Genomic DNA, 12,887 nt, shown 5'->3' with positions numbered 1-12,887 from the left:
CGTCTCACCGCGAGCCGCCTATCGCCGTACTACCTGCGTGTGGTTACGCGAAACTATGATAACTCGAGATAGTAGATATCCAGTTTGCCGTAAAAAAACTGCGAAGAGTTACGCATAATTATTCTAACTTGAGTTAGAAGAGATACGCATAACTCAATGTCCAAAAATTCGAAAACGTCTATCTTAAAACATGAAATATCTCAGTAACTAAAGACATTTTTTGAAATTTTGTTTAAGTATTATATAAAGCATAGTGTCTAGTTTCATTTTGCACTGGTTAGGCGTATCTCTGCTATCTAAAGATAGCAGAGATACGTCTGACACGGCAGTACGACCTTGCGAGTTCAAGGCCACTGCTACGGCACGATTGGCACGAAGGCTCGAGCGGCAATTATTACTGGATTTATTGCTACGAAACTAAGCTGTGACCAAAAATAGCCTATAATGTTTTATTGTTCATTTTTTTTGTTGTGGTTGTGGTGGTTTTAAAAGTATTACTGCTGGAACACAGTATGAACATAGTTATTTTCCTTTTATTACACGTAATTTTCTTAGAATTTTTTAATCACGTATATCTATATCCTACTAATATATTCAATCCTACATTTGCACCATCCCACTAACCCGGGGATAACCGGTTACACCATTAACCCAGTGTCAAATTGTACTGGTAACCATGGTAACTCCAGGTTTACCCGGCTAACCCCGGGTTAGTGGAATGGTGCAAGTGGTGCTAAGGGGTCTCTAATGTTTGACATAATTATTGAAAGTCATAATGTAATGATTGTCTTATTATCATTAGTCATAATACTCAAAGTCAAAGGGACCCCGGTGCGAAGCATATAATTTCGTTTTTGATTAATCGATGGCAAAATAAAGAGAAGAAAGGTTGGCTATTTGAAATAAACTGTTATCAGAATCAAAATAATATTTTCAATATATTTGTCTATCTAGAGATAGGTATTTTAGGTGTACACCCTTTATCCACGCAAATTGTGTAAACTACCTAAGTAACTATTAACCTAATCCTAATACTCTAGTGCAGGGGTCGGCAACCTTTTAGCAGCCAAGGGCCACATAGCAGTTAACGAAATTGACGCGGGCCGCACTTTGCTAATATCTATGACTTTATCAGGTATTGTCGTTTGTCAAAATTACATACAAAATAGCCAGGGAGGCTCGCGGGCCGCAAGTGAGAGGTTCGCGGGCCACATGCGGCCCGCGGGCCGCCTGTTGCCGACCCCTGCTCTAGTGTTACCTTTATTAGCAAATCGCACTGCAGTTGGGTCTCTATTACCCTCTTGTAATTTCTTAATTTTCGACCACGGCCAAATGCCTCGCTGCCGAGGCCAAAAAGTTAAATTAAAAAAAAAGTTTACCCTTAGCTAAAAATCGTTAGCCGTAGTTGCGCCAAAATTTCAGCCAAGTCTTACCTAAACGCTCAAGGCTATCGGAGCGGTTGCCAAACATTCTATTTGATTTTGTCAATTATCGTCATAGAGTAACTTATACTAGAGCGGTACTGTCATAGTAAATTTTGTAACCCCAGTAAATTCACTGCCATCTGTCGACACACTTTAAAACTAAAAATGAAGATTTATAAAAATACGATAGAATGTATTTAAATATTGATAAATGATTTTTTTTATTTGCATTAATTATTTTTATGATTTTGACCCATGTTCTTTCACTGATATGCGTTAAAATTGTTAAATAACAAACGAAACCGTCAACGCCATCTATACGACTGTAGGCCAAAACTAGTAGCGCCCTCTGAACGAGAATCAAATTTTCTTGATTATCGAGGCACGTTTTTTCCTTAGACTGTATCTATCTATTACGGAGTTATATCTATCTTTGATTATCGTACTTGCAGTCTCGCTCGCGTCAGATCGCGATGGATGAAAAATATGGATGGTACCATCGCGAAAGTTCGCGAAATTCACGACAACACATGGGGTTCCAAGACCTTGCTTGACAACGCGCAAAGATGCACAATCCACCTGATGCTACTGCCGACATGGCTCCCTACTTATTTTTTAAGGTTCCGTACTCGGTAAAAACGGGACCCTAATATTAAGACTCCGCTGTCCGTCTGTCTGTCTGTCACCAGGGTGTATCTCATGAACCGTGATAGCTAGACAGTTGAAATTTTCACAGATGATGTATTTCTGTTGCCGTTATAACAACAAATACTAAAAAGTACGGAACGGTGCGCGAGTCCGACTCGCACTTGGCCAGTTTTATATTTCACTATGGTATCTGATGCTACATAAACTAATTACACTAGACTTATATTGACCGGGATATAGACCGTGATTACCTTTTGTATTATTTATGAGCTCCCGATATTTCGACGCAGTTACATGCATCATGTTCACGGCCTTCACGGGTGACTGAAGATAGCGGGTGGGTGTCAAAGTTGTGTAGACAGCGCTCTATATCCCGGTCAATATAAGTTTAGTGAAACTAACCGTGAATCATTCAAAACTTTAATAGATATACTTTATCCTATTGTAAGTACAAAGTTTCAGAGCAATTTAGCTAGTCGTTTTAAAATAAGAGCGGAACTACGTTTGTATGGAGAACCGAGCTTGCCGGGGACCCTTAAAGGTCAAATAGGCCAATTCGAAAGTAAACTGACATCAGAATGATATTTGAATCATAGTTATCGTGCTCTCGCCCGCGCCAATACAAGTACGAGCAACGATAACTGAATGACATTAGTTAGATGTCATTCTGATATCAGTGTACTTTCGAATTGACCTTAAAGGCTGAACAGACTGTTTAATATCTTCATGTATTACATTCCAGACACCCTCTCCATCCACTACTGCAACCGCGAGGTCGCAATAGGCGTGTCCGGCCCTGAGAGCGAGGGGTACATACGGACCCCTGGCTACCCTAACTTCTATGTGGGCGACGAGTGTCGGTGGAAGTTGGTGGCGCATGCAGAGCAGAGGATAAGGATATCACTGCTGGATGTCAGTTTGAGAAGTAAGTAGTTACTTGAATGCCTAAGCGCCTCTGGCACCATCCCACTAACCCGGGGTTTACCGGTTGAACGGTTAACCCAGTGTCAAATTGTACTGGCCAGGTTTAACTGGTTAACCCTGGATTAGTGAATAGTGCAAGTGGCCCTAAGTCCGTCCCTCAGTGAGATGGTGAAGTGGCGGAGAGTTTGGATGAAGATCATAAGCCATTTTCAATTTAGAGCAGTTCAAAATCAACTTAGGATTGTGAAATTTTTGAGTTTTCTGATAATTTGTTAGACCAAGTAGTGAAAATGTTAGACTATGTTATATATTTGTAATCTACTCACAGTACCATTTCATTTGGCATACATGGTATGTTTAAAAGAAAAAAGTTAAAAACGTTGTACTGCCGATTTTGTAACGTCACAGTTATCCCCCCCACACTCTTAGAAAGTGACGAGTTCTTATTTCGTACTCAGTAGAGTCTACCGAACACAACGATACCACTTGTCGGTAGTATACTGTACTGTACAGTCACATCGAATGGTGTTTTAGGCCCTCTGGCCGCTGTACTATATGTATAGCCGAGGAGTTTGTGCAACGAAAATTTAATCACAAGGATAATTTCAGTTATTGACTGGAAACGTTAAAACCCGCGCCATCGTCAAATCTTCCGTCGCAAGTTTCGTACGGCGCACCGTATTTTTTATTCCTTTCTAATTTGCTGGGTTTACGCGCCCTCTTAATCAAAAGTAAGTATCTATGCTAGTATCATAAGTTTAAACCATTGCTTTCCCATTTCAGGTATAGGGCCGTTCGAGAACGAGTGTACCGACTACGTCCTAGTGACGGACGGGAACGGCGACGCGCTGCTCTCGTCGTGCGACCAAGTCGCGATGCCGGTGCGATTGTCGTCAGCGACAAACGCAGTCCACGTCATAGTCGAGACGCGGAGCGAAGGAGCGTATCCTAAGAGGGGCGTGTTGTTTCATTATAAGAGTAAGTCTCATGAGAACTCACCTGTCTACCCGAAGTCGGCATTGTACATAATTTAACCGTTTGTCGCAAAAAAAAATTAAGTTTAGCAGGTAGTTGCGCAATTCATTTATTAAAGAGAGTGAAAAAGCTCTAAATACTTAAGTCTTTTTTACACGATATACAAAATTGCAAACACAGCTCAAGACAGTCATTGTATTTCAATTTTGCTTCTGCATCCCTCACTCGTACTTTAATCTTATTTATTGCGAAATGTAATTTTTAACGCTACCTGTTGAATGAATTTATGAAACTAAGGTTAGTGCCATCTATGCGTTTCTTGCATAAACATAGGCAACTTGCCGCTATTTGAGTCACACAGCATTATCCGACTACAATTTAATATTATGCTATACTACACCTACAACGATGCTAATTTATTTAAATATACCTTCGATTATGTGGAATGTATGGGGCCCAAATGGCCCAATACATTCCACGACTTCTCTTTCCGAACAGACTCTATAGGTGCATTTGTATTTTTACAATTATCATACTCTCTACCAAGCATAATATAAGCTGACTGAATACAGCGCCATCTATCATTCCTCTCCACAGGTATAGGCTGCGTAACGCTGCCAGCGCCATCCGACGGCTACCTAGTGTACCGCAACGAGGACGTGGCGCACTACATGTGCAACGTCCGCCATGTTTTCGCCGACACGCGACAGAGGGCGCGCGTCATATGGTGCTTTGATGACAATAGATGGAACGACACTGTGCCTTTGTGTGTTGGTGAGTTGTTGAACTCTTATTTTTATGAGCAATAATAAAGTGTTAATAAAACCAAAGAACTCCGTAATAGATGGATACAGTCTAAGGAAAAAACGCCTCGAAAATCAAGAAAATTTGATTCTCGTTCAGAGGGCGCTACTAGCTTTGGCTTACTGTCATATAGATGGCGTTGACGGTTTCTTTTGTTATTTAACAATTTTAACGCATATCAGTGAAAGAACATGGGTCAAAATCATAAAAATAATTAATGCAAATAAAAAAAAAACATTTATCCATATTTATATACATTTTATCGTATTTTTATAAATATTTATTTTTAGTTTTAAAGTGTGTCGACAGATGGCAGTGAATTTACTGAGGTTACAAAATTACTATGACAGTACCGCTCTAGTATAAGTTACTCTATGATAAAACTGTGTTGTAGGGGCCATATAGCTATTGCTAAAGAGTGCCAAATATAAGTTCTACACCGCAAATGGAGGTTACAACGCGATTTCGGTTCGCAAAAAGCATTAAAGTTATTAGATTTTTCTTTTAGATCTAAATAGGGGCAAAATTATTGAAGATTTGTTTTTCTTTTTCTTTATTTACTTCCTACCGGATGAGTAATAGAAGCTAAGACCGTAGTATTAGGTATCCTGGGTTAAACCCGCGGCGCTGTAAGAACGCTAACTGAATTACACTACCCACTGAAAATAGTGAAAATGCTGTTTGAGCGGATTTGTATTTAAATTGACATTATTTTACTATCAAACCATTAGAATTAGTACTAAGTATCACTACATGGTATAAAACAAAGTAGCTTTCCGCTGTCTGTATGTCTGTCCCTATGTATGCTTAGATCTTTAAAACTACGCGACGGATTTTGATGCGGTTTTTTTTAATAGATACAGCAAAGAGGATATAATAAGATAGAGCGGTACTGTCATAGTAAATTTTGTAACCACTGTAAATTCACTGCCATCTATCGACATACTATTAACTAAGAATGAAGATTTATAAAAATACGTTAAAATATATATAAATATGGATAAATGATTTTTTTATTTGCATTAATTATTTTTATATGATTTTGACCCATGTTCTTTCACTGGTATGCGTTAAAATTATAAATAACAAACGAAACCGTCAACGCCCTATATACGAGAGTAGGCCAAACCTAGTGGCGCCAACTGATCGAGAATCAAATTTTCGTGATTTTCGAGGCACGTTTTTTCCTTAGACTGTATCCATCTATTACGGAGTTATATCTATCTTTGGATAGAGTGATTCAAGAGGAAGGTTTGTATGTATAATTTGTAAAGGTTTTGTTTAAATTAGTTGAACTACCCGTGAGAAGCCAGGGCGGGTCGCTAGTTTGTTATTATGTAGAGCATCTTATTATTATGTAGACTCGAAGACTTACACAAGTCACTGTACATTTTATTTTAATAAGTAAGTAGATAAATATTTTAGTCTATGGAAATGTTTGAGCGATGCTGTAAATATAAAATAAATCATTATTTTAGTGTCCTTACGGAATAATCGAGGACTGAAAAATAGTAAAGAAACATTATTTTAGTAGTATTGCCATTTCCAACGATAAGATGAGGGTAGATCGATCAATTAGTAGATGTTTTATTAATGACTATCAAAATATATAAATTAAATATATTTTACTTAGATAAAATAAATCTTCTCTTTTGTTTGGACTTTCGAATCAATCTCTAGAAAAATAACAAAAAGGTATAATACTATACCTAGCGAGGAATTGTTCGGATTAATCCCTGCCGATTTTTTCCGCCATCGCTCTACGCGACAACATTTTCCATCTTCACCATTTAAAAATAAAAAGTCATTTATTGTCGCGAAAAAACAGAAAACTTCAAAAAAACAAAATGGTTGGTGGTTGGAATGGTGGTAGTGGGTGGTTAATTAAATGGTTGGCACTGTAGGCAGGTCCTCAGCTGTGCGTTTCTTCAGGAAATACTCGCCCACGGTATTAGCGGACCGATACGACCTTCAAACCTTTTAAGAAAAGAGCATCATATATACCTACTCTACAACTGGTGTTGCAGGTATCCATGGCATCCAGGTAATTGCTTACCATCAGGCGATTTGTCTGCTCGTTTGCCACCTATATCATAGAAAAATATTTATGAAAACCATTGGTTTTTGGTCTATTGTTAGTAACCAGCTACAATAGCAAAATAATGACTACTATACAAAGGCGCCAGTACCTTTGTCCGAGTCAATTCGTCTCAATCCCAATATAAAAGCAAACCATTCGATTATTCTCTTTTTTTACAACCTTTCTCTCATAACAAAGAAATGCAACCAACAAATTGCTTTTGTGAAGGACTGTCCGCTAATGTAATGACTAGAGAGACAAAGGATCCATTACTTCATTTATTGCTACTAACTTACTCTATAAAACAATAAAACCAGAGGAAAATAGCAATTAAGTATGAAGTTATCTTCCTTCATATCTAAAGTTTCAGACTCATAAAACTTAATATTGTCGTATTTTTCCTTTCTGAAAACTAGACTAGCCATTTACAATATCATACGTTACGTCCGTCAATAACAACAAAATATACTTTCATAAAAACAAAAAACTTCTTTTGATGTTTCGTTTTCGCACTAGGAAGAGAGCACATGCGCACACTGAAAATCACCCCACTCTTTCACGCGCCTTGAAATATGGAACAAATGAACGTGACAACTACACTTGTGTGCGTCATCACTGAATTATTAACGTCAAACGTTGTATCAAACGAATTCAAACCGTAAATTATTCTTGATAGGGTTGTAATTTGATTGTGATTGTTCATTATTTTCATCACGCATTGTAGGGGTTCGCGTTTCGTAAATACAGGATAGTTCATTCGTCGCTCAGCCGCCGAAGCGTCAGTTCGAATTTAGAAATTGCTGTCAATCGCGTCATCGAAACACGTGCGAAGTGAGTTTTATTATTAATGTGATTCTAAAAATATTTTCTAGAAAGTGTCTGTTATCTGAAAATATTTTCATGTGTTGTTAGTGATAGTGTGTTTTTATTTTATATTTGCGGATTTAAGAAACACGTGTTCTAAAGCGGAGCTTTCCTTATGTAAATGGACGGAATTGTTTTGAAGGCTAAGTAAGAGTTTGCATGTGTGGACGACATTAGCCACATATGATAAAATGCGTAAACATGTAAATGGAGTTAATCATGGCTTTAATTAACAGAGCTAAATACTTTGATTTCCTTTTCATTTGAAATTCAACTTACCTACCAACATAATCCCTCTGTCAGTGGATTTAATGGGAGACTGATTCCTGTTTATTTAATATTCTCGCTGATTTTGGTATATCACGCGGTTTTCCTTAATATATATATTTCCGCATTTTCCGCACAAGCAGTAGGGAAGGATAATTCAAAATCAATATTTGTTAAAACTATATCATTGAATTGTACGAGTAGGTCAGTTAAAATGATAAATTTACTGATAAGGACCTAGATCTTACAAATACCTATTTGGTAAATCTCGGCTGGAGAAGAGGAAGGGTAATCGTCAAGGGTATGTAGATTTGTATGTATATTTCCTTGCCCTGCAGCCTAAACTAAACGGCTTGACGGATTTTGAAGTGTGCGGTATCGTTATCGTTAGTTTATGCTTAAGTAGAGTGACATAAAATATTTGATAATAATAGATAAAATAAGATAAGATGCAAAGAAATCTAATATTTTTATTATAAAGAAAAGAAATAAAAAAAACTTAACTGTAGACGTTTAATATTTCATTATAATTAAATTTTGCTTCTTTAATCATTATTTATTGAAGGTATACAAATGTATGATACAATAGAACAAAATGAAAAATTCCTTTAGAAATAAGGCGAAGCAGGTACAGCTACGTAGAGTAGGATACTATATAGGCACCGTCAACCGGGATGAATAGGGATGGCCGGGGTGAATAGGGACGAAATTAAAACTGTGATTTACCTGACAATTTCTTAAAAAATACCCAAACAAATTGTATGATACAAAATCTATTATTTTCAATTGAGTAATACAATTGGTGTGGGTATTTTTAGGGTTCCGTACCCAAAGGTTAAAAACCGGACCCTATTACTAAGACTCCGCTGTCTGTCTGTCTGTCCGTTTGTCACCAGGCTGTATCTCATGAACCGTGATGATAGTTGAAATTTTCACAGATGATGTATTTCTGTTGCCGCTATAACAACAAATACTAAAAACAGAATAAAATAAATATTTAACAATTGCACGAGCCGCCGGTAGTAACATATCATCCAATATCTTTAAGGGGGCTCCCATACAACAAACTTGATTTTTTTGCCGTTTTTTGCGTAATGGTACGGAACCCTTTGTGCGCGAGTCCGCCTCGCACTTGACCGGTTTGTAAGAAATTGTCTTGCGTCTCCTACAGTGAGTAAACTTAAATAGGAAGTAAATAGGAAGCAACTTTATAGTACCGGCCTAATTATTTATATTTTCTTAAAATTAGCTGGCCTTATAGCCAAAGTATGAAACTTAGATAATTAGGGTAGTATTTAGGTAAAAGCTGAAGCAATTTTGTGCTCTATATTGTTATTAGCTTATTGTTAGAGCCTTTTGATGGTGATGCTGGGCGTCATCAATAAAACTGTTTGACAGCGAAAAATTGGGCGGATGAAAGTCATTGTTTTTAAAACTTGGGTGTTTAGTTTTAAATTTATACTACAACGTGCAGTGATCGATTTGACCCCTTCAAAAGTTCTTTGCGCATACTTGTTTATGTGCAATAAAGTGACATTCAATATCTTATAATATTTATTTATCTATATTTCTGTCTAAAAGCAGTTACAGTCGTAACTTTCGTCTGTTCTCCCGGTCTATTAAAGTTAAAAATGGCGCTAACAGCTGTGCCAGTTCTGCGAACAAGCGTGATTTTTTCGCGTTTTCCGTCTGTCAGCATGCTGTATCTCATGAACTGTACTTTTTTAGTGTGTGTTTTTGCTGTCCCTATTACCTGCAAAAAAGGTACTTAAGGTACCTTAACTACATTTTTAAAAAGTGGAGGAGAACAAAAACCAATTACGCGCGGCGAACTCTATCTATCCACCAAATTATATCGAAATCAGACCAAAAAAAAGTCGTCAATTTATTAATATCGTTCTACCTACACTTTTTATGAGAACGCCCTCAAACTTCTACTATGATTGATCTACAAAACCCATATTTCAATGCACCCACGTCGCCGTCGTCGACAACAGTGCTTATTATTATAAAGTAAACGATAAACCATGACTTCTGTCTGAGGTACAATGGGCCTCTAGTTGATAGCTCGATCTCTGTTAGTGATAGTAACATTAGTAACGGAAATGAACGATTTATTCAAAGAGCTCTGATGAAATCCGATGCGGGCGACTGTACCGCTTATCAATGTTGATAAGAGGTAATCAGCTGTTGTCGATTATAGTATCATTTTATTACATTATCGAACTATTTGTGACGGTTATTTACTCAATCATAATTTACATATTTTCACATCAGACTGAATAGTTTTTCGGAACTTACTTCTAAACATTGAGAAGCTAAAACGTAATTGCATGAAACTAATTAATTACATATTATTATAATACAAACCAGGGGGCCTAGACAAGATGACAGTCGTACACCGACAAACACCAAACGAAAAGAAAAACTTATTAGAATGACAAATGCTACGAAAAGTCATGTGACAATTCCATACATTATTTAAATGTCGATTGGCGATGCATATTATTATAATACAAACCAGGGGGCCTAGACAAGATGACAGTCGTACACCGACAAACGCCAGACGAAAAGAAAAACTTATTAGGATGACAAATGCTACGAAAAGTCATGTGACAATTCCATACATTATTTAAGTGTCGATTGGCGATTTCTATCTTGGCTAGGCCACCAGACGCACAATGCGGCTCGGCTCCAGAATCCAGATCACTGAGTAAATGTGACGTTTTCAACCATAAGGTACCAGATTGCCGGTTATTATTCACAACGACAGGACTTGATCGCGTAAAATAGGTTTTAAATTCAGCTCCGACGTTTCGAGGACGGCGTTGTCCCCGTGGTCTCGGAGAAGACTGGCTCAAGTTGACATCAACATCTTCTAGGCGCGCGAGTTTCTCGAACTACCCAAAACAAATAATGAGTTAAAATCGTGAATGTTTAAATCAGTGTTTCACATTGTCGGTTGTCGACAAGGTTGATTTCTAATTGAAGCTATATGGAAATAGCGCCTTACTGACAAGCGACAATGAGTACCCTTTTAATTGAAAATGGCACGAATAAATGTTCAATGTCATTTGTAATGTTTAGAGTTATATGTCCAACTCTCACATAAATGTTGTGTGTAGGGTGTGCTCTGAGGATTGGTTTTCTATACAAAATCAGTCCCGGAACCGGGAATTCTCGAGAAGTCCCAGGAGCATTTCCTGGTTGCGTGCCAACGTTACGGGCCGTCATTTTTGAACTAGAATGGAGACTAATAGAGCTCAATTTATTTGACCTATAACAGGAAGCTGGTGTCCAGCGTCCAGCGAATCGCCACGTTATATTTTATCTTAAGATACCGTTCGGATTCAGACTGCACTAGCGTTACTGCTGCAGTATTGCGACGCGACATAACTGCGAACTGCATTGCTGCCTCAAATGTCAAAATCGATGTTGCTGCCCGGATTTTTGTCATTTGCGGCAGTAATGCACCTTTAGAGGTACGTTGCGTTCTGAATTGCTGTAGATTGCGAGGCCTTACGCAGCGTACTAAGTAGGCGAACGACACGCGAACGCGAAGCGGCGCGGCCCGGGGTAAATCAATCCTTTGATACCCTATATGTAGAAGTGTCCTACGTGGGCGATCGCGTTGCGAACGCGAACGCCATATAGTACAGCGGCCAGATGGCCTAAAACACCATTCGATGTGACTGTACTGTAGTATGCTACAGACAAGTGGTATCGTTGTGTTCGGTAGACTACTGAGTACAAAATAAGAACTTGTCACTTTCTAAGAGTGTGGGGGGATAACTGTGACGTCACAAAATCGGCAGTACAAAGTTTTTAACTTCGTAACGTACTCAGTAGACTCTACCGAACACAACGATACCACTTGTCGGTAGTATACTTTACAGTCACATCGAATGGTGTTAGGCCCTCTGGCCGCTATAGTAATAGGCCCGCCGCTCCGCGCCGCGCCGCTTCGCTTCGCGTTCGCGTGTCGTTCCCTTACGTAAGACGCAGCGTTATACTAGCCTTGCATGGGTTGCGCTAATTTAGGTGTACAATCCGAAGCAAACATGCGTGCGTATTTGCGGCGTATGTGCTTGCTCACTTTGATAATAGGTACCTATGTATGTTTGGTCCCTTGTGTTGCGGGCGATTCGGTTCCCAAAATATTCGGGTCATTATTTCTAAGCCTTGAACATTTCGCGGCTTATAAACTAGGCACAAGGAAACTTTAATAATTATTTTTTATATAAGGGGGCAAAGTTGCCGTTTAACCTCTCGTGCTAATATTGATACCCGAGCAAGCGAAATATTCCAAAATTGAACCACGAGCGTAGCGAGTGGTTCGTATAATGGAATCAAGGCACGAGGGTTAATCACCACACCAACACAAGGAAAATACTATTTGTAAAATATCAAACAAAATCAAAGCAAATAGATTTAAAATAAATGTTATTAAATATTTATACAATTCTACCAGCAAACCTAAGAAAACAACTCAAAATTTGCATTTGATTACTTTGCCTCACATGTGAATAAAATGCAACTTTCTTATCAGTTTTTGAACAATCAAGTCTTTACCAGCTGGTGTGTTGAAAAAACCGTTTTCTCGAGACAAGCAAGACAGATATATTATATACCAGATACACATGTGTCCTTCAGACAGGATGGGATAGACCCCTACATCCATGAAAACTATACCTAGTCTGCGGTCCTAGCTGCACTAGCCAATTTTTGTGACTAGTTATGAAGGCCAAAACGTTTCGAGAATGCCTACCTAGAGAGGTCAGCGCGTACTTGACAAATTCTAGGGACGAGTGGCCATTATGACTCGTTTAGCGCTCTCATACTCGTACAGCCCTAGTTAAACCGGAACAGCCGCGTATAGGTATTGCTGGTATATCAACATT

At 38.4% G+C, this 12,887-nt stretch overlaps 1 protein-coding gene across 2 annotated transcripts in view; it reads left to right on the top strand.

Annotated features, from left to right (window-relative positions):
• LOC134740989 (uncharacterized) overlaps positions 1-12,887 on the top strand; it is a 152,093-nt gene that overhangs the window by 97,199 nt on the left and 42,007 nt on the right. For both annotated transcript variants that reach the window (XM_063673705.1, XM_063673704.1), the window contains exons 4-6: positions 2,815-2,997; positions 3,780-3,974; positions 4,569-4,745. In XM_063673705.1, the coding sequence (XP_063529775.1) occupies positions 2,815-2,997; positions 3,780-3,974; positions 4,569-4,745 (555 nt within the window). The remainder of the gene's footprint in view (positions 1-2,814; positions 2,998-3,779; positions 3,975-4,568; positions 4,746-12,887) is intronic.

Source organism: Cydia strobilella, chromosome 4, assembly GCF_947568885.1.
Source record: "Cydia strobilella chromosome 4, ilCydStro3.1, whole genome shotgun sequence".
In the NCBI taxonomy this organism is placed as follows: domain Eukaryota; kingdom Metazoa; phylum Arthropoda; class Insecta; order Lepidoptera; family Tortricidae; genus Cydia; species Cydia strobilella.
This window is presented reverse-complemented; position numbering and strand designations above follow the sequence as displayed.